The following is a 21,676-nucleotide window of genomic DNA, read 5'->3' as shown; positions in this document are numbered from 1 at the left end:
TGTATTTCTCAAGAAATACCTAAACTTCCCCTCTGGAGGGAACTTGGGGGAATTGGTTATCCCCCCACTCACTGCTAGTGAACACCAGGAGGCTGGAGGTGGGAAGGAAGTGGAATGAGAGAGAAGACGGAGAAGAGACAGACCTGGGTGCCTTGCTGTGGGGCAGAGGAAAGGGAAGACAAACAGGGGTCTTGGTTCCAAGGCTGCCAGTGCCCATGAACCTGGGAAAATACAGCATAACTTCTTTGCATGTGCAGGGTGAATAAAATCCCTGCTTCCTTCTTTGCATGTGCAGGGTGAATAAAATCCCTGCTTCCTTTTTGCTAGCCACAAGGTGGCTTGTCAGAGTTCCCTGGATCCCTGTCACTTTAATTCAACACACAATCCTGTGGTTACTATAATCAGACCAGAGACTTCCTCAAACTGTAAAACCAACCACTGGAGGGTTCCCAGGAATTAAAGGAAGTCGGGCACATCCCCTCCCCCACCCCCTCAGCACTTTCTCCACACTCAGGACTTCAGGAGCCACCTGACACAACCAGAGGAGAACCAACTGACCTGCATCCGGTTTGGATTACAGAGGGCCGGAAGAAAGAATTGTGCTCACCTTTGCTTACTGGAACCAGATGCAGCAGGATTGAACTTTGTCCTTGGTGGGGGCATCATGACCCATTTCCTTGGGCCCCATCCCTGCCTCTTCCTGGTCATTTGGACACTTTTCCCATGACCTAAATCCAGTCTAAGGAAATGACAGTTGCCAAATACCCAGCACCAGAGAATCAAACGGGAGGGACCGCAGGTCCAGCTGATGTAGCCCACCCTTTGTCACGTGGAGGGCCCCAATTCCCTCCCAAGCCCAGTGAAGCGAAGTGGTTTTCAAGGCCCCTCAGCCAACTAACAGCTGCCAGGAGCCAGTCAGCTATTCTAACTCCTTGTCCAGTGCTTTCTCCTCCACAAAGAGGAGCCAGCAGGGCAAACTCACTCCACAAGTGTTTCCTTTGGTCTACATGGCATTTTTAAAATTTCTGAATGTTACCAACATTTAAAAAGTAGGAAAATTCACCTAAATACCTGGAGTTTTGGCTTGTCTTGAAAAATTGGAAGATCTGGTGTGCTGGGATTCATTTATATACCTATTTGGCTTCAAGAAGGATCTGCCTCTGGAATGTGGTTGCACCACCTTCATACCATTTTTGACCTAGAGATTATCTACTGAGTGCCAGCTTACTCAGTGGTGCAGATAAGTGGCTTCTCTGAGCTGGAAGCTTCTAAGAAAAGTCCACCCTCAATCCCCAAAGTTTTGTGGGGTAGCTTCTCCATATTCATTTTTTTTAAGATTTTTATTTTTAAGCAATCTCTACACCCAACGAATTTACAACCCTGAGATCAAGAGTCACATGCTCTACTGACTGAGCCAGTCAGGCACCCCTTCATATTCATATTCTTGATCCCAAACACTCTACTGGAAAGAGCTTTTGCCTGGGAGTTAGGAGACCTGGGTTCCCATCTCACTTCTGCTTCTAATGAGCTGAGCCATTTCGAGGTAGTCAAACTTGTTCCCTCGGGTCCTCAGCTGCCCGCATCTGTAAAATGGGCTGAGGGTCCTCTGTTGAGACCTCCAGGTTGTCCCGAGGACTCTCCTGACAAGCCACCTCACGGCTGCGCACAACCACCTTTACCAGCTCCGCGCCGCTCGCAGTAGGAGGCGCCAGGGCCCCCACAGAGCCCGAGCCAAGGGGCGGGGCCTGGCCCGGGGGCGGGGCGTCGGCGGGGCGGGGCGTCGGCGGGCGGGCCCCGGTGCCAGGTGCGATTTGGTCCTCCCCGGGCGCCGTAGGCGGTACATCCCGCTTGCGCCCGGGGCTGAGGTCCTCCCGCGCCTGAGGCGGCTGGCAGCGGGACCTGAGAGGAGCTGCTGCGGTCCCCGCCACCTCCCTATTTCCGCGTCCCCGGGACCATGGCCGCGCAGGCGGGTAAGGAAGGGCCTCCCCGTCCTGTCCCGCCGTTATCTCGGAAGCCCGGCCCAAGACGCCTGAGGGGACCTGGCAGCCTCGGGGGTTTCGGGCTGAGTGGACTCCCGTGGGTTCCCGCTCCTTAGCAGGAGAATTGGCGGGGGGGAGCACAACGCTCCTCGAGGAGGTTGTGGAGCTTCGGGAATTGGGGGACCGGAGACAGAAGGCTCCGAGGAGCAGGCGGTTTGGGCAGTTTTCTGAGAGTTGAGGTCCCTGGAGGAAGGGATGCAGGCTCTGTCAGGGGGCCAGCTTTTTTTGTGGATCTGGTGACCACAGGCCCTCAAATTAAAACTCATTTTAAGAAAGCTGGGGGCCTGGGTTCCCTTGGAATGAGGGATATGTGGAATATGGGGAGAGCGGGATCCTCAGGGTTCGGGGCAAAAATAAAGGGATAGAGAGTTACCCTGGGTTCTCGGTTTTCTGTGGAAAGTGGGGGATAGTATGACTTCTCTGACCGGATCCAAGGCTTCTCGCGGATATCTTGGTGCCTGTGATGCCCTGGTCTTAGGGCTCTTTGCAGGAACCCGGAGTGTGGGCTCCCTTGGAGTTTAGGACACGGATTAGGGGTTAGGGAGAGATTGGAGCATTCTTCCTGGGGAAGGTAGGCCCCGCGGGGTTCTGGGCCCTCCATGGGAGCTAGGTCCTCCCTTGGCTTCTCTGAGACAAGAGAGAAATGTCCAGAGGTGAAGGGTAGTTTTAGGGTTAGGTTAGCCAGACCTGCAGTCTCTTCCCAGTCACTTCACACACCACCCTGCAGCTTCCTGCCTTCCTGGCCTGTCCTCCCTGCACCAGGACTATCTGTTGACTATGTTTCCCGGCCACCTGTGTGGGGGGCCCGGCCTCTAGGTCGACCAGGGTCAACGTCCAGAAGCTTTCTAGAGGTGACAGGAGGGATTGGTGGAGGAGGGAGGCTGTCTTGGATATCTGCCCCAACTTCCTGGATTTCAGCCTGTGGACAGTCACTTCCTCCATCCTGAATACAAGGACCAGGCCACACATGGGTCACTTCCTCACCATGGAAGCATGGGATTTTTCTCCCCATTCTTGATAATAGGCTTCTGGAGAAGGAGGGCTAGGGGTATAAATGTTCCCTGTCCCTTTCTCTGATTTTTTTTAGCTTCCAGAGTTCTTCAGCTCAAATGATTTCCAGTGACTTTTTCTAACCTTTGTGTACATAAATTCCCTGTTTTGAACCTTGATTCACAGAAACTTGTAAAAGATCTTAGAGTGTAGTAGTGTTTATTAGATTCTCTGAATGAACCAAAAAGCTTTCTAGAGGTATTAAAGTGTCTAGGTGCATTAGTTTAGACATTTGTCCATAAAAATATTTGTTGGATACTTCTGTGCCACAAACTTAACCAAGCACTGAGTAGTATAATGATGAACAAAATGGACACAGTCCTTGCCTTTGTGGTGGTTACAGTTCTAGAGACAGAGAGTAAATAATTGAGGTAACAATGGAGATAAATGCTATAATAATTGAGATAAACAATGGAGGTAAGTGCTGTAAGAGTGTGTGTGTGTGGGGGGAGAGTGAATAGAGGATACTTTTCCTTAAAAAAGCAAATGTATTTAGGTCCTTGAGGATAAGTAGAAATTAGTGCATCAAAGAAAGGGCAAAGAACATTCCAAGTAGATGGAACAGCATAAAAAGGTGACTTTGAAGAGTTGAGAGTAGGCCAATATGGCTTTTTTTATGTCTGGGGAGACTCGGACTCAGAAATGACTTGTTCAAGGTTCTGTAGCCAAGTAAATGGCAGTGGTCAGAGTTCGTATTTTCCAACTTCAAATTCAGTGCTTTACCCTCTCACAAACACCAGAATCCTTTATTATCACAAACACCAGAATGAAGTTGTCCCTTGGAGTCAGAGAAGGAAGTGGGGCTTAAACTTTTACTTGTTCTGTCCAAACTGTTCCAAGACAACTCAGATTCCTGTGTAACAGGAGAATCAACAACAAAGAAAGCAAATATTTACTGAGTACCTGTGATGTCTAAGGCACTGGGCTGGGCCAAGTTCTACCTCTTAAAAATTTTAACAGATGCTAGAGCCAGAAGAGAGCTTGAGATAATGTAACTCTCCTTATTTTACATATGAAGAAACCTAGGGAGAAAAATGGATTCGTCAAGGGTCATTCAACTAATGGTAGAGCCAGGACTAACCTAGGATTTCTCCTCCAGTGCTCTTTCTGATATTCCAGGCTGCTTGAGATATAGAGTCTGGCACACAAAAAGTCCTTAGTAAATATTTGTGGAAATGAATAATACGTGGTTTGTCCCTTTGAGAGATTCACTGTCTATTGAGAGGAATTAAGGGGAAAAAAAGGGCAAATCAAAACAAACTATTAGAAGGCCTGTATGTGATAACATTATAGAATTTCAAAGGTAGGGGAGAGCTCTCTTCATACATCCATTCCAACAAATATATATTGAGTTCATACTATGTGCCAAGCACTTCTATGCCCTGGCGGATACAACAGGAAACAAAACAGACCAAATCCCTTCCCTAATGGAGTGTATGGTAGGAGAGATAGACAATATGTAAATATATGAATATCAAACATCAGGGATAAGTGCCCTGAAGAGAAATAAAATAGGATAAAGTCATAGGGACAGTGGGAGGTCAAGGAAGCCTCCCTGATTAATGACATCTAAACAGAGAAATGAAGCAAGGGAGTGAGCCATTTGGATATCTGGGGAAATAACATTTTAGGCAGAGGGAATAAAAGGGAATGAGCAAAGGCCCTGAGCCAGGAATGTGCTTGGCATTCTGAAGAACAGCAAGTTGTCCAGGGTGGCTACCAGATTTGGTCAGGAAATGCTGACCAAAATTTGAGGTAAAATTTGAGAAGTCTTAGGTGGATTAAAAGTGGTATGGGGGGTGGGGTGGGGTATGATATCCTGGTAGGGAAGAAACTGGAAGTAGGATGCATAGCTGGGCAAGTTTCAAGGTTTTCACAAAGGATGGTGAATTGATATGTGTGGTAGAGGCAAGAATGCACAAATAGGGGAATTATAGGAAGTGAAAGATAAAGCTGAGATGGTAGGTAAAGCCAGACCGTGTAGGGTTTAATGCTAGACTTGTGGAATTTTTCAGTCTACAGTAGAGACCATAGGTTTAGAGGCAGGGAGAGTCATGATGTATTTTATTTTTGACTATCAATCTGGCCTTTGTGGGCATGATGGATTGGGCAAGGGTGAGGAAGGCACTAATTTGGGGGTGGGTACAGTGGGCCCTGAGCTGAAGTGTTAATGATAGGAATGGGGAAGAAGGCACGGACCACAGGAATTACCTCACGTTGGGCAGGGCAGGGTAACTTGGATGGCCGTGGATATGGGATGGAGGGAGCGACATAGGGTCCAAGAGGACCACAAAGTTTTTTGTGTGTGTGTGTGTGTGTTTTTTTTAAGGACCACAAAGTTTTAAAGCTGAAAAGAAATCTATCATGTTCAAGGGGCTGTATTAGGCTTTCCACATTCCTGGTGGGTTTTCTGTGTCTTCTGGAGGCTGAGCTTATTCCCATTGCAGGGCTGGCTTTTGATCAGTGCAAATCTGGAAAGGGCTAGGGTTCAGGGGCATGTTAGAAGGGGTGCAGCATCACTTTGGCATTTCAGTGAGAGGACCTGGAGCTCTAGCATTCTTTTACAAGCCTATCATCCTTCTCACTCTTGACCTTTGTTTATATAGGAACAAGAATTAGACTCTTTTACCTATTAATCTGTACCCAGCGGGAGCTAGAACATGAAACCATTGCCTAGTTCTATTAGAGTATACCTTGAGCATCCACCCTGGCATTTTATTGTCAAGTCTTTCTGCCTGTAATTTCTTTTTTCTAGGAAAGAAAATCTAAAATATAGTTAAAGACATAAACTTTGGAGTTAGCAGACCTGTGGTCTAAACCCAGCTCTAACACTTGTTAGTTGAGCATTTCAGCTTCGTCTTCATAAAATGGGAACAGTAATAGTCTGTCTTCGTCTTACAGGATCTTTATATTCTATTAATTCATGCTCGCATGGTGCTTAGGACACCACTGTCATATTATAAGGATCAAAGTAGTTGGGTTTTTTTCCCGTATCATTGACAATGGGTAGAGAAATGCGGTTTGGGAATATATTAACTGGTTAACCAGTTCTCTGATAAGAAAATGCCTTCCCCCAGATAAGAAAATGCCTATTCATTCACAGTTAAGTAGACTTATGGTTGGAAGGGAGAACCTGAACGCTCGAAAGCCACAGGAACCATCTGTCTCATTTGTTTCTCTACCAAGTATTTTATTACTTTACCAAGTTTGCCCTGCTCTCAGCACCTGGTTTGTCCCTCTCTGACATGTGTTATTTCTGTACACATCCTTGTCTCTTACACTTCATGACTACTCACCAAGGGCCCCAGAAGTTCATGACCTAGTCTTTGTCTTGCACATGGGCATATAGAAAACATTCGCTGAATTTGTTTTGAAAACATTCCCTTCAGATTTTAGAGGTTAGTGTAATTCAACTCAACCTTTTCCCTAGCCAACCCTCTAGATATACGTGAAAGAAAAAAGAAAAGCTTTCAGTTGCCAACTAAGTGCCAGGCACTGCAGGAGGTATTTTCACATACATTAAGTTATTTCTCTTAATCTTCTTGGTAATCCTGTAAGGTAGGTGGTTATCCTCTTTTTAAAGATTAAGGGACAAGTTCAGAGAGATTAAATAATTTGCCCATGGACGCAGAAACAGGTTTCAAACCTAGGTCTAGCTCCAGCTCTTCTGCTTGACCCTTACAAAGTTTTCCTAATAAAATAAAAGGCAGATGGGAACAACATCAAGAATGAAACCTTCTGAGATGTCTGTGTATGTGCCTTAACCTGAAAAATGAGAGGCCCCTGGTTTGGTGTCGCCGATGCAGAGCTAGAAGGAATAATTTGATCCCTCCTCTTAGGAAGGAAGAATATAAGGTTCACAGAAGTCCAGAAGCTCCTTTAAAAATCATCTAATCTTTTTTTACACTCCCCTTGGTAATATTTGGTAAGCTAGTGAGGAGGAAAACCCTTTGGGATACAAGGGAGAGTATCTAGAGGAATGTTAATCATACTGTTAAGTCTTGTTGGTACTCACTTCATTAAGGTGTGATCTTTTCTCTCTTGGCTGTTCCCTACCAGTTGCTGCCCTGCCCCTCTGCTTCCTGCTTTATCCTGGGACAAGTGGGATTTATACACCTGACCCGCCAGTTCCCAGGGTGCACAGCAGTTACCGTACTAGTTGTTTTGTGCTGCACTGAATTGGCTGGGTTTTGTTCCTGGTTCTCATTGTCTAGTGGAACATGAGAAGCATCAAAGATTTTTCTCAAATGAAAGGATCTGTGCATGTTGGTTCAGGCTAGGCTTTATGGTCTCCTGAGCTTTCAGTGCCTGGAAATTTCTCACCACTTTGAAGTCTGAAAAGGACTGGTTTACAGAAACCCAGCTCTTAGACCAAGATTAAGGTGAACATTAGTGTCTTGTGAGAAATGCACAGGCAGAGCTGCGGTACCAGGCTGAGCCCTTCCACTGAATAACTGTGTAGTCTTAAGCAAGTCCTAACTTGTCTGAGGCTGCATATGATAATAAAAATGCAACTGGTCTGGTAGTTTCAGAACTTGGGTTTGAGCCCCTCCTGGACTAGCTTTCTGATGGTTAGGCAACCTGAGTCTCCTTCTTCAGGCCCATTTTTCTTTAAGAAAAATAAAAGGACTGGACTAAAGTAGATGATTTTTTTTTTTAAGTTTTTTTTTTTTTTAAGATTTTATTTATTTATTTGACAGAGACAGACACAGCGAGAGCAGGAACACAAGCAGGGGTAGTGGGAGAGGGAGAAGCAGGCTTCCCGCAGAGCAGGGAGCCCGATGCGGGGCTCGATCCCAGGACCCTGGGATCATGACCTGAGCCGAAGGCAGACGCTTAACGATTGAGCCACCCAGGTGCCCCTAGAGTAGATGATTTTTAAAAGCCCTTCCAGCCTTACCATCCTGTCATCCTACTCCCTACCCCAGTGGATTCAGGGATTATTTGAGGGCCATGTCACCAATTATTAAGTTGGGAGACAGAAGTGTGTATAAACTGAATATATATATATTTTAACTAAATATATCTTATGCCAGGATTCAAAAGATCCTGAAGGTGAGAACCTTTGTAATGAGCCATTTGTTGTAATTCTCCCCTCTTTGCATTGCACATTTACAACTTCTTTAAAGCAACAGATTCCGGTAATAACTGTAAAAGCAGTTTTCTGATTATTAAACACTTAATAAGGACCACTTATTGTTTTGAGGCCGCTGGGGACATTTACTTAATCAAACTCCCTTTCTGGCCTCTGACAATTAGTAGGCACTGTTGATAAGTCTGCAAATATGAGAAGTAAACACTATAGAGGTAGAGGGTGAAGGTCCTGGTACAATGAGGTATTTTCCTAGATGAAATATTTCCCAGGCAGACTGGACTCTGGATTGGTCTTTCATTGGGCCTCACAGAAATCTCCAGGACTTTGTATTATTATATTTCTCTTGCATTCCTTAGAATAAAGGTTGTAAAAGAGTTGGGGCCCCTGGCTGGCTCAGCTGGGGAAACATGCGACTCTTGATCTTGGGGTTGTGAGTTTGAGTCCCACGTTGGGTGCAGAGCCTACTTTAAAAAAAAAAAAAAAGTTGTAAGAGAGTTAGGATCATCAACTTTCAGGGCTGTAGGGAGCTGAAGAAGCCAAGAGTTTTCTTTTGAAGAGTATCTGGGCTTGAGAAGCTGAAAGCTTTGGATGAATATTCTTGCTCAGGTACTTAACTGAAAAACAGTGTGAATGCTCAACAGATAAACTGAGGCCTGTGCATCTACATGTGACTTTACCCATAGGTAGTCATCCTGAGAGCCTGAACCCTTATTCAATGGAATCATTCCTGCTGACCGTTGGAGCTTATCTTTGGAGATTACCTTCATAGTTGACAGTTGGATCCAACTTTTCAGTTGGATTTGCCACACAAAGGAGTGTCTCTTCTGCATCAGGTTTCATGCTAGGCTCTGGAGATTTGAAGATGATCAAGATGCAGTCTTTGTCCTTTAGATCTAGGAGTGGGGATGGGGGACACAGAGAGGGAGGGACTGAAGGAAATAGAAACATAATGAACTATAATTACAAAACTAATGATGTAAAGCAGGTATAGACAAAGTGAAAAAAGTCCCCCTCTGGGGGACCATCAAAGAAGGATAGAAGTTCGATTAAGGAAAAAGGTGGTAGGGGTGCCTGGGTGGCTCAGTCATTAAGCGTCTGCCTTCGGCTCAGGTCATGATCCCAGGGTCCTGGAATCGAGCCCCGCATCGGGCTCCCTGCTCGGCGGGAAGCCTGCTTCTCCCTCTCCCACTCCCCCTGCTTGTGTTCCCTCTCTCGCTGTCTCTCTTTATCAAATAAATAAATAAAATCTTTTTAAAAAATTATGTTAAAAAAAAAGGTGGTAAAGTATCTTATACACAGAATAGCTTGAGACGTGAATGTCAGGATGCAAGAAGATGAATGTGTGCAGCAGAAACAGAAAATAGATCAAGATGTGATTAAAGCATCTCTTTGTAACAGATGATGAGAAATAAAGTTCTTTGGGGCCACCTTGTAGAGGGCCATTCATTCCTTTAATAAATGTTTGCTGAAGGACTACAGTAGACCAGGGACCTGTCTTGGTTCCCCTAGTCCTTTGGAGCTGACAATAGCCGACTTTAATGATGTGTGAGGAGTTTGCATTCCTACCTCCGGACCTTTGCACATGTCTTCCCCCTCACCCCACCCCAGTCTCCAGTGTTATCCTTCCCTCCTCCTCTTTGCCTGGTTAATTCATATTTGTCCTTCAGAGCTAAGCTTGAAAATTATTTCCTTAAGGAATACTTGTTTGCCCTTCCCCACCCCCATTTTCCTAGTTATGAACTTGATTTCTCCTTCATACCACTTGCCCCCATTATATTATTGTTTCATATCTATGTTAAATCTGGGGCACCTGGGTGGCTCAGTCGGTCTAAGCATCTGCCTTCGGCTCAGGCCATGATCCCAGGGTCCTGGAATTGAGCCCTACGTCGGGCTCTCTGCTCAGTGGGGAGCCTGCTTCTCCCTCTCCCTCTGCCTGCCATTTCCCCTCCTTATGTTCTCTCTCTCTCTCTGTCGAAAAAAATAAATAAAATCTTTAAAAAATATATCTAGGTTAAATCTCTTTCTCATTTGCTGCTCTTTCCCCAGAACCGTGTTAGACACATAGTTGGCATGGAATTAATATTTGCTGCAAGAATGACTAAGGTGTGTCCGTTGAATTTAGCAATAAGCGGTCACTTTGGCCCTTGGTGAGACAGTTTCAGAGAAATGGTGGGGGTGGAGGTCAAGGAAGTGAGGAAATGAGGGCAGTGATGTGTAGATAACTTTTTAATATGTGTGGCTGTGAAGGGAAGAAGGGTGGTAGCTGGAGCAGAAAACAGGGTCCAGGTTTTTTTTTTAATGGGAAAGACTTGAACTAATGTAAATGGTAATTGGAAGGAGCCAATGGAGAAGGGAGTAGTGGTAGAGATAACGGAAAGTGCACATCTTCTGAGAGATGGGATAGGATAGAATCTAGGAGTGCCATGCTAAACAGTTGAGCCTTTCTTCTGTAGACACTGGGGAGTCTGGGGAAGCCAGTTAAGACTGGGAAAAGAAGCCAAAGATCTGAACTCAGGCTGTGGTGAAGGACAGGGAAGGATTGGAGAGACATTTGGAAGGTGGAACCAGGTGGATATGAGAGAAGGGAGTAGGGCTCTTGATTTTGTACCTCTAGAGCCTAGCACAGAGCAGGTGCTAAATAAGTGTTGATCGGATGGCTTTGGGTTTATCAAGACTGGAGAAAGGGCAGGCTCTGGAGGGTGTGTCAATAACAAGTCATCTTGAGTATCCTCATAGTGGAAAGTCCTGATTATTTTTGAATTTTGTAAACAGCCAGAAGTTATTGAGGGCCAAGATGCTGAATTGTTGAGTAAGTGGGTGGTCAATTTAGAGACCATTCCTTTGGGTTAAAAAGTAAAAATAAGAAACAAGATGTGGCTTAAAATAATGAGATTTGCTGGGGATAGGACACAGCAGTTCAAAAACTGACCTAAAAGCCCTTCCCTTTAAGAGTTCCAAAAATGTTTCAAACCTGGCAGATTCACTTGGATGTCTGTCTTCATTGAAAACCTTATGGGGGCGCCTGGGTGACTCAGTCGGTTAAGTGTCTGCCTTTGGCTCAGGTCATGATCCCAGGGTCCTGGGATTGAGCCCTGCATCGGGCTCCCTGCTCAGCAGGGGAGTCTGCTTCTCCCTCTCTCTCTGTCCCTCCCCATTCCACTTGTGTTCTCTCTCTATCGCTCTGCTCTCTCTCTCAAATAAATATCTTTTTTTTTTTTTTAAGATTTTATTTATTTATTTGACAGAGAGAGAGGTAGTGAGAGCAGGAACACAAGCAGGGGGAGTGGGAGAGGGAGAAGCAGGCTTCCTGCCAAGCAGGGAGCCCGATGTGGGACTCGATCCCAGGACTCTGGGATCATGACCTGAGCCAAAGGCAGACGCTTAACGACTGAGCCACCCAGGCACCCAATAAATAATCTTTAAAAAGAAAAGAAAACCTTACTAATTCATTGCTTGCCCACTATCCATAACCCAATTTGAATAAGTTTCTCAGACTTTGTGCCTTGGGGTTTGTGAGGATAATAGCGCATTCTCTGGGTCACTACCACCTAAAAAATCAAAAAGGCCCCTCTTGAGAGTCCGAGAATTTTTAGATTCATGTGGTGATCTCTCCTATCACTGTGGAACTGGAGGAGAGGAGCAGGTGGGTCAAGGTTTTAAAGCCTTCTTGTTTAACTCTCCTCTGGGGTATGAGGACAGCTGCCTGTGTCCTGGCTGCCCCAGAATGCTGCTAAGCAATCTTGAAGTGTCCGGAGCTGTGCATTGTCTATTCATGACCCCTGTGCCTGTGAAACAGGGTTCAGTGACTGTCACTGTGCCTGTGGCAGTCTGGAGTTACCCAGAGAGAACAAAGCTGCATACACGGAGCGTACAAGGGAGTCCTGTAACAACCTTGTCCTGCTTTCTAGGGCTGAGTCAGGTACCACAGCTTGATCTCAGCTGCCTTCTTTATTTCAAGAAGTTGGCATCTAAGCCACAGCAGGAGTGTTGTGTTTTGTCCCTTTTGGAGGGACATGGATTCACTCTGTGTTATTGCCTATGCTAATCTCTCAGCCTACACAGCCCTTCCCCATCCTTTCTCAGCCTCTGGCAAATCTTCCCCATCCTTCAAGGTTTAGCTCAAGTATTAGCTTCCCTTACAAAGACTTTCCTGACTTCCCTAAGTGGAATGAGCAGGAATCAACGTGGTGGAGTGAGTGGAGAGAGCATGGACTTCAGGATGAGTTGGGCCTGAGTTGGAATGCTGAATCTGCTGCTTGGCCTGACACCCCCTAGCCCCGGGTTTCAGTTCTCCCACCCCTTAAATGAATTTAATACCTGTTTCACATGATTGTTTTGAGAATTACATGCGATTGGGTCTCTGAAAGCACTAGCACAAGCCTTGGTATATAGGAGGTGTTCATTAAATGTTCTTTCCCTTCTATACCCATAACTTCTTTCTCCGAACCAAAATAGCACTTTGCTTCTAACTCTGAAATAACATCTAAGGGAAGAATTACAACATGGAAGAAGGATTCTTTTTCAGTGGATTTGCTCCTTGAAGAGCAGAGATGATGTTTTTGTTTTTTTAAAGATTTTATTTATTTTTTGACAGAGAGACAGCGAGAGAGGAAACACAAGCAGGGGGAGTGGGAGAGGGAGAAGCAGGCTTCCCGCTGAGCAGGGAGCCCCATATGGGGTTCAATCCCAGGACCCTGGGATCATGGCCTGAGCCGAAGGCAGACGCCCAATGACTGAGCCACCCAGGCGCCCCAAGAGCAGAGATGATGTTATCCAGCAGTCTCCAACATAGAGCTTGGAGAGGTCCCATGGGCCATGATGTTGGTTGAATGAATGAGCTCTTGCACTCAGTGATGGAATATCTATACAACGAGGGCTTTTGAGGAATAGGAAAAGGCAATAACACGTTCAACCCAGAGAAGTTTTTCTGGGTGCTTCCTGGGAATAGTCATAGGAAGGGCTGACCCTGAAAAGAAAGAGACCTTGTTCATTTCATCTACTCAGAGCTATAATAAGCAAGGGCTGAAATTCTAGGGAAAGGCAGGTTTTGTTTCATTGGAAAAAGGAACAATCAGAACCATTTCTAAAAAATGGAATGAGACTCAACTTTTGAGGCCATGAATTCCCTGTCCCTGGGGAGATGAGCAAGCTGGATAAGTGCTTACCAGAGATCTTGTGGAGGAGGGAATTGTGCATTTATCAGAGCACTGGCCAGCCCTTTCATTATAGGTCCGTTAACTCAGTCTAATTCTGCACGGTAGGAGTCCCGTCCCTGTACATCCTGCTACTTTGGGCCTCTAAACTCCCTGGTTTCGTGTGCAGGGGAAGATACCTGGAAGTGTCGGGGCTGTGGGGACCATGTCGCTCCAAGCCAGAGGCGGTACAGGACTGTCAACGAAGCCTGGCACAGCTCTTGCTTCCGGTGAGTGGGTTTGTCCTCCTGTCTTTGTCAGTGTCCTACAGGCCAGCCACTCCTTCATGTTCTGGAAAATACAGAAGTTTCTGACTTGACAGTTCCCATTTTGGTGTGGGTTGAGGGGAGGGGGAGGGATGTGCCAAGGAAGAGCACATGAGCCAATATCTGGTGTGAAAGTGAAAGAGCCACAAATGGGCCAGGTACAGCTAGAAGTAGGGTGAAGGGATGGGAGCAGCCCTTTCTGGGGTGTCTCAGCACCACCCTCATTTTACAGATGAGGAAACTGAGACCGAGAAAGAATGACTTTCCCGCAGCTACACTACTGATTATGCAGGTGCCTTAAGGGTTGTTTTTAGTGCAGTTGGCAGAGCCAGCCCTTCACCACAGGATGCTTCCCTAGTTTCTTGCTTTTTGTTATCTAATTTTATTTTAGCTCTTAGATTGTTTGAAGGCAGCTCAGTTTCTTAAAAATAACAACAGAGACTTTAAAGTTGGATTTGTTCCTGTTGTCTGAGACTCAGTTTCCTCATCAGGAAAACACAGATGTTAAAAATTTATCTCATAGACTCGTTAAGATCAAATGAAATCATATATGCCAAGGGCCCAGCTCATGATAGGCACCCACTGAAGGGTTATTTCTTTCCCCTGTGAGATTGGAATCTTCAAGAGTGGGAGCTTGTCTGCATTCTCCAGAACATAAAACAGTGCCTGGCCTACAGTCATTCCACATTGCAGGCTGGGTGGGCATGTGTGCCCCCGTGGTCTGAAGTGGTAGGGCTGGTGCTCACATCTTGAGAATGAGACAGACTGTAGACAGGCACCATGTGCTCTAGATTCCAGCTCCCACACACAGCTCGTGTTGCAAAGCATCCCCCGTGCTGATATCAAGTAATTTAATTGACCTTTAAGCACTTGCCTCCACCCGGGAACCATGTGGGGGGTTGTCCTGGAGAGCTCTGGCCTCTGGAAGAGCTGGAGAGGAACTAGCATTTTTCTGCCCTTTGAGCTCTAACTCAGAGCTCTCCAGTCTTCTCTGTGGATCTAATTGCCTTAGCTCTTCCTTTTACCCTCAGGGAAGTTGATTCTTTTTTTTTTTTAAGATTTTATTTGTCAGAGAGAGAGAGAGAGCGTGCACAAGCAGGGGGAGCACCAGGCAGAGGGAGAAATGGGCTCCCAGCTGAGCAAGGAGCCCGATGCAGGGCTCAATCCCAGGACCCTGGGATCATGACCTGAGCCTAAGGGAGAGGCTTAACCAACTGAGCACCCCAGGTGTCCCAAGGGAAGTTGATTCTTATTAAGGATTGGAACAGAGTGTCAGAGCTATAAGGGACCTACAGACAAAGCCTTTGGCTAGCCCTCTCATTTAGAGGTGAAGTGAATCCTAATGAGTTGCTAGACCAAGGCTCGCCTTGGCACCTAACCCATATGGTCATATTTATTCCTGCTGTTTTCCTATTTGTGTTAATATTTTCTATCCAAAATAAGCAGGATAGAGTAGAACAAGCTAATTTTTGGAATTTCTGGATTCTCCTAACACTAAAGAAGTTCAGAACCAGAAGGGACCACCTATTGTGTGATATAACCCTTCATATCACTGTTGAGAGGCCTGAAACCAAAAAGACAAAAAGAGTTACAAAGACAGGTCATGGATGACCAGAGCTGACCTTAGAACTGAAGTCTTAGGTCATTTGTGGGTCCGATCAGATGTTAGCTTGTTAGGGAACATATTTGTGTGTGCGTGTGCGGGTGTCAGATTGGGGTGGTAGAGAGGAAAACATACACATATATACATGCTCAGAAAGAAGTAAGGCACGTTATCATGGTGGATGAGTGCAGACTCTGGAATGAGACTGTCTGGTTTCAAATCCTGGCTTTGCAATTTATTAACTGTTCTTGGGTGACTGCCCTGAGCTTTAGGCACCTCATCTGTAAAATGGGGATAAGTACTCATCCCACAGGTTGTCGGGGAGGATTAAATGTGATAACCTATATAAAGTGCTCAGTATAGCATCTGACACATAGAATACCCCTAATATTCAGTAGCTGTCACTTTATATTATATTGTATGTCTCTATACACCTACGTGCATGCATTTCTTTCTCTTAATACACACCCATTGGTGTTCTAATGTGGAGCCTCAGAGATTAAGGTTAACCTTGAACTACCCTGGCACAGTTACACCAAAGATCACGCCTGTGGGGGAAGTAGAGCATCTGGGGTATGTCTCCTATTTACAGCTTTGTCTCAAGGACATAGTCTCTCTGATCCAGCTCTATTAGAAGGAGCACATTTCCTGACTTCTGAGCTTTCCCACGAAAGCTGGATGACATGAAGTCCTCAGATGGAGCCTAGTAATTTGCCCTGGGGAGACTGGCTGCTTTGGAGCCAGCTGACTTTTGCCCAGGTTGAAGGAAGATCTTCAGGGCTGGGAACAACTGTATCTGACCCCAGAAGTACAGAAGTAACCTGGTTATAAGGAGCATGGGGCATCAGCCTGAATGGTCTTTTAAATTCTCTGATGAATTCAGGTGTCTAGGCACAGGCCTGCTGAAAGCAGGACCCTCTCTTATGCTACCCAAAGAAATTCATTCTTCATGACTCCCTTCCAGCCTTGCTCTTACTCAGTTGAGTTAGTTACAATAAAGGAAATGACTTTTCTTTTCCCCTTCCCCCACACCTTTGTTTTCCTAGTCACAGGGTGGAGCTGGATATTCAATGGAGAAATTGCTGGGGTTTGGCCCAAACTCTCCTCCCTTTGCCTTCTCCTTACATTACCCCATCCCCCCATCTGCAGCCACATCCGTAATCCTGCCTCTGATAGACTTCCGCCAGATTCTCAAGTGCCTGGGACAATAGGAAGTCACTGAAGGCTGGAACCTGGGACTGTATAGCAGAGGCCAGCTGACAAACCTCCTGGAAGTAGCTTAGTTTGGTGCAATTGGGCGCCTGGCCAGGATCTTTCTGATCCTGGACACTTGTCTGAGTAGCCCTCCTGCTTCCTCTCCTCAGACTTCCCAACAGGCCTATTTGGTCTCTAGCAGTGCCACTGGTTCTAGAATTAGGGCCATTCTCTCTGAAGCTCTCTGGAACTGGCTTCCCTCTCCATGGAGGAGGCCAGGAAAGCAGCCAGACTGCATGTTGCTTGTAGCTGAGGTTAAAGTATGGAGCTGGCATGTTTTATGGTGACTTGGCATGTTGGAAAACCAAAGAACCTTGACAAGTTTTCTGATGATTGTCCTTTCGCCCTCATCAGAAGTGCTTAGCCAAGGAGGAGGGGTTGTGGAAAGAGGGAAAACTGCCTCTATTAATTCGTCTTTTTCGCCCTTACCTGGGACTCTCTTGCTTGACCTGGTTCCTAAGGGCATTATCAGAGGGGAAAAAAATCACCATACTTAAGGCTCCTGGGAACTCTTCAGGGCCTCTTTTCCTGGGATCACGAACATAGACTCTTTGAGCTTTCTCTTTTGAGAAGTGATTTCTAATGCCTATGCTCTGGAAAAGAAATAATACAAATATAAAGCTGTTGTCACTCTATCAGGTAACAGACCATTTCTGCTAAATTTGTGCCTTCAGGATAGGCGAGTGAAGAAATTGTACACATAGCAGCCAGAGACTGTGGTGTCATGGGCTGGATGACAACAGGATGGCTTCTGTGATGCTGAAAGCCATGCTCGTTTTCTCACCCACACCCCCACCTTAACAAGTGCAGTGCATCATAATTATAGTAAGAGCTACCGTTTATTGAGTGTTTACTATGTACCAGACACCATCCTAAGCATTTCATATTTGTATCATCTAACTTAATTCTTTTTTTTTAAAGACTGATTTATTTATTTCAGAGAGAGAAAGAGACAGCGGGGCAGAAGGAGAGGGAGAGGGAGAAGCTCAGCGGGGAGCCTGATGTGGGGCTCCATCTCACAACCCATGAGATCATGACCTGAGCCAAAACCAAGCAAGAGTCAGATACTTAACTGACTGAGCCACCCAGGAGCTCCATCTAACTTAATTCTTATAACAATATAATAACTATAGTACTGGTCATACCTATTTTACACATATAGAAATGAAGTTTACTTGCTCACAGTCACAGAGCTGGTAAGTAGCATAGCTGAGATTTGAACCCAAATCGTGACTCCTTGCTTACAAGAGTCTCTTTGCATTCCTGAACATGGTCATGTCATTTAACCTCCCTGAAGCTCAGTTTCCTCTTCTGTAGCTTCAGAGTAAGAACACTCATCCTGCCTGCCACACACTGGTGGTGTCAGATAACACTGAAGGGTATTGGTTTAAAGGCTTTATGAACTCTCAGGTGTCAAAAGTGCTGTTACATTTCTCCTGGGTCGCTGGCTGCTGGCATGGGAGTCTGTGGAGCAACCCTGCCCTCTGCTGTTATAATGTTGATGTTGCTGCTGCATTTATGGACCCAAGCCTTTGATTTTAGTTTGCTTATTTGTCTAGTTTATCTCTAAGGAAACAGCCAGCCAGCAACTCATTAAGGCTGGCAGTTAAACGGGGCTGGGGCGTGCCTGACAGAGGACAAACACCTGGGCCTTCCTCTGCCCGCACAAGGGAGTCCAGCATGAACACAGAGTGGGACTTCTAGTATATAGCAACATTATGTGACCTTCAACATGCCTTAATACTGCTCTGTTCCTTGGGAAGAGAGAACGAAGATCCCAGAGAAGCCCCACAGCCGCTGTTTGGTGCAGAGATGAAGGGGGGTAGGGTGGGGCCAGGTATAGACAACAGATATTTATTAAGCATTGTATTGGGAGTTTTGCTTAGATTATCTGATTCAACCCTTACAATAACCCTACAACCCCATTTTACATGAAAACAGCAAGGTCCAGAAAGGTAGAAGAACTTGCTTAGGGTCACATACATTTGAACTCAAGTCTCCCTGGCTCTGAAGAGGGTCCTCTTTCCACTGGGACTCCCCAGAAAGAATAATAGACTTGGAGTCAGAAGAGCTGGATTTGAGTCTTAGCTGAGCCAGTCTGGCTGTGTAACTGTGGGCAATTTCCTATCTCATCGTGAGCTTCAGTTTCTCATCTATAAGATGTAGTAAAAGTAGATGCACCTGAGTGGCTCAGTCGGTTAAGTGTCTGCCTTCAGCATAGGTCACACTCCCAGGGTCCTGTGATTGAGCCCCATGGCGGGCTCTCTGCTCAGCGGGGAACCTGCTTCTCCCTCTCCCTCTGCTGCTCCCCCTGCTTGTGCTCTCTGTCTCTGTCAAATAAATAAATAAAATATATATTTTTTAAGTTAAAAAAAAAAGATGTGGGACGCCTGGGTGGCTCAATCGTTAAGCGTCTGCCTTCAGCTCAGGTCATGATCCCAGGGTCCTGGGATCAAGTCCCGCATCGGGCTCCTTGCTCAGTGAGGAGCCTGCTTCTCCCTCTCCCTCTGCTGCTCCCCCTGCTTGTGCTCTCTCTCTCTCTCTGACAAATAAATAAATAAATAAAATAAATTTAAAAAAATTTAAAAAAAAAGATGTGGTAAAAGTAATCCACCTCACGAAGTAGTTGTGAGGATCAAAGAGGTGATGGAGGGGCGCCTGGGTGGCTCAGTCGTTAAGTGTCTGCCTTCGGCTCAGGTCATGATCCCAGGGTTCTGGGATCGAGCCCCTCATCGGGCTCCCTGCTCAGCGGGGAGCCTGCTTCTCTCTCTCCCACTCCCCCTGCTTGTGTTCCCTCTCTTGCTGTGTCTCTCTGTCAAAGAAAGAAGAAAGAAAGAAAGAAAGAAAGAAAGAAAGAAAGAAAGAAAGAAAGAAATCTCTCCCACTCCCCCTGCTTGTGTTCCCTCTCTCACTGTGTCTCTCTGTCAAATTAATTAATTAATTAAAATAAAAAAGGTGATGGATAAGAACACACACTGAAAACTTGAGGATGGTATGATGTAAAGGGTTAGCAGCAAGCAGCACATGGCAACTTTGTGCTTCTTACATACAATTTTGAGCATCATTTGCTATATTAAAGGCACCGAATTAGATGCTGTTGGGGATACGGATTTAACCTAGTGGCCTGGTCTCCTAACTGGCTCCCTCAGACAGCTGAAAAACAGGTAATAATGTGGAGCATGTCTAATAATGGGCTCTAGTCTGGCTTCCATTCTCATTCCCCTGAAACAGCGTTCCCTTAGTAAGTTTCCCGGGGACAGCCACATCGGTCCATCCACTGGCCATTCTTCAGGCTTCATCTTTTATGACCTCTCAAATTGCACTAGAGGTAGTAGAGACAAGTGAATGAGTTTGGAGTCAGACTGCTTGGGTTTTCATCCCAGTTTATCTTGAGTCAGCTGACCTTGAGTTTCTTTGCCACAGTTTCTTCATCTAGAAAAGGGGAAGTGAAATGCTTCCCACTTCAAAAGGTTGTGATGCTGATTAAATTTGATCATGTATTCAAAGCCCTTCGCTCAGTACCTGGCCATAATTAGGATTTAATAGATGTTATCATTTATTATTAGTGTCTTTGTCACTCTTGAAACCCTTGAATTCCATGGCATTCCATACTGTCCTGGTTTCCACCACCCCCCTCTTTCTGGTCATTCTAGTTTGCTTATCCTCTATCCAGCTCTGGAATATTGCTGTTTCTCCAGGCACATTCTGTTTCTCCCTAAGCAATCTCACCCACACCTATGGCTTCTATTGTCCTCCACTCACTGATGACCCCGAAATCCATATCAACAAACCTTTCCACTGGGCTCTAGTCCTGTCTATCTTGCTGTCAACTTCTCCTGTCCATTTGAGTGTCTTCCAGGCATCTCAGGCCCAGCTGGACTTTCGATCTTCCTCCCAAAACCAGCTTCTCTTCAATATAACCTGTCCTGTTGAATGGCACGACCATCCACCCCACTCCCTAAGTCAGAACCTGGAAGTGCTTCTTGATACCTCTTCTCTCTTATCCCATATCCACACCTGTCAGTTTTATCTCCAGATTATATTTTGAATACGTCCATGTCTTTCCATTTCTCCTACCACCACCCTGTTCAGGCTACCATTGTGTCTCACCTGGATAATTACAGTAGCCTTCTAACTGTGGATAGTCACTCACACCACCCAATCCAATCTCCACAAAGTGGCCAGAGTGACTGACCTTAAAAAAAAAAAATCTGACCACATGGCACTGCCGTCTCTCCATCTTTATATATCTCCACGACTTTGTAGCACTCTTGGATAAAGACCAGTCCTTAATGTGGCTGGCAAAACCCCTTGTGGTCTGGCCTCTCCCCACAACCTTCTGCTCTCTCTACTTCAGTCTCACTGCTCTGCTTCATGGGGTCCAAAACACACCCTGCTTCCTCTGACAGGCCCTTGTTCCTGCTGTTCTCTCTGCCTGGAATGCCCCCTCACTCCCTTTTGGCCTAATTAACTCCTGCTCATCCTTCAGATCTTTACTTGGATGTCTCAGGGAAATAGTTAGAGAATAGGTCATGGCCCCTGTTTTATGCTTTCACAGACCTTCCCTTTGAAGCTTTTTTTTTGTGGTTTTAACTTTACCTTTATTCATTTGGTCATCTCCTTAGTGACATCCTGAGACCTCTAATATTCTGTAAGTATAACCTAGTCATGGACCATGGGACATTTTGCCTCCCCATTGTGTCACCACTGAGCATATCGTTGGTATGGGGGAGATATTTGTTGAATGAATTGCCAGGGGGGCCAAGAGATAGGATGTAAGCGAGGCTTTTCCCTGCCCTTCCCCATATCCTTCCCTTAGCAGCCACTGTGGCTGCAGTTACTGTAAGTGGCAGAGATTGAGTTGTTTTGGAAAATTGTCTGGAAGTGTCAAGGTGAGAAGTTAAAGCTTTGTCTTCTTCCTCCAAAGGAAACAGAAAGGATGACCCAGAGCTGTACTTCTCTGTAGGTACCAGCCAGACAGGAACAAACCCTGGAGAGAAAAGCAGTAGAGGGAAGAATGAGTCCAGCTACTCTAGACCAAAATAATTATGAATTGAAATCTGACAAATTTCAATTCTAATCATCAGTTTGTTTGTGTAGAGGGGGAGAGAGGAATAGAGGGAGAGAATCTTACGCAGGCACTATACCCAGCACGGAGCTGACATGGGGCTTGATCC

The 21,676-nt window shown here is 45.8% G+C and overlaps 1 protein-coding gene across 3 annotated transcripts in view; it reads left to right on the top strand.

The window, feature by feature from the left end:
* Window positions 1-1,817: 1,817 nt before the first annotated feature.
* Window positions 1,818-21,676, top strand: part of LIMK2 (LIM domain kinase 2) — a 56,775-nt gene continuing 36,916 nt past the window's right edge. Inside the window, exons 1-2 of one of the 3 annotated variants that reach the window (XM_078060755.1) lie at window positions 1,818-1,970; window positions 13,507-13,606. In XM_078060755.1, the coding sequence (XP_077916881.1) occupies window positions 1,955-1,970; window positions 13,507-13,606 (116 nt within the window). In that variant the 5' untranslated portion in view covers window positions 1,818-1,954. The remainder of the gene's footprint in view (window positions 1,971-13,506; window positions 13,607-21,676) is intronic. The other 2 variants (XM_036074546.2, XM_078060756.1) reach the window with 2 other exon arrangements.

This window comes from Halichoerus grypus, chromosome 13 (genome assembly GCF_964656455.1).
Source record: "Halichoerus grypus chromosome 13, mHalGry1.hap1.1, whole genome shotgun sequence".
NCBI lineage: Eukaryota > Metazoa > Chordata > Mammalia > Carnivora > Phocidae > Halichoerus > Halichoerus grypus.
The sequence above is the reverse complement of the archived record's forward strand: the minus strand, read 5'-3'. Positions and strand labels throughout refer to the sequence as shown.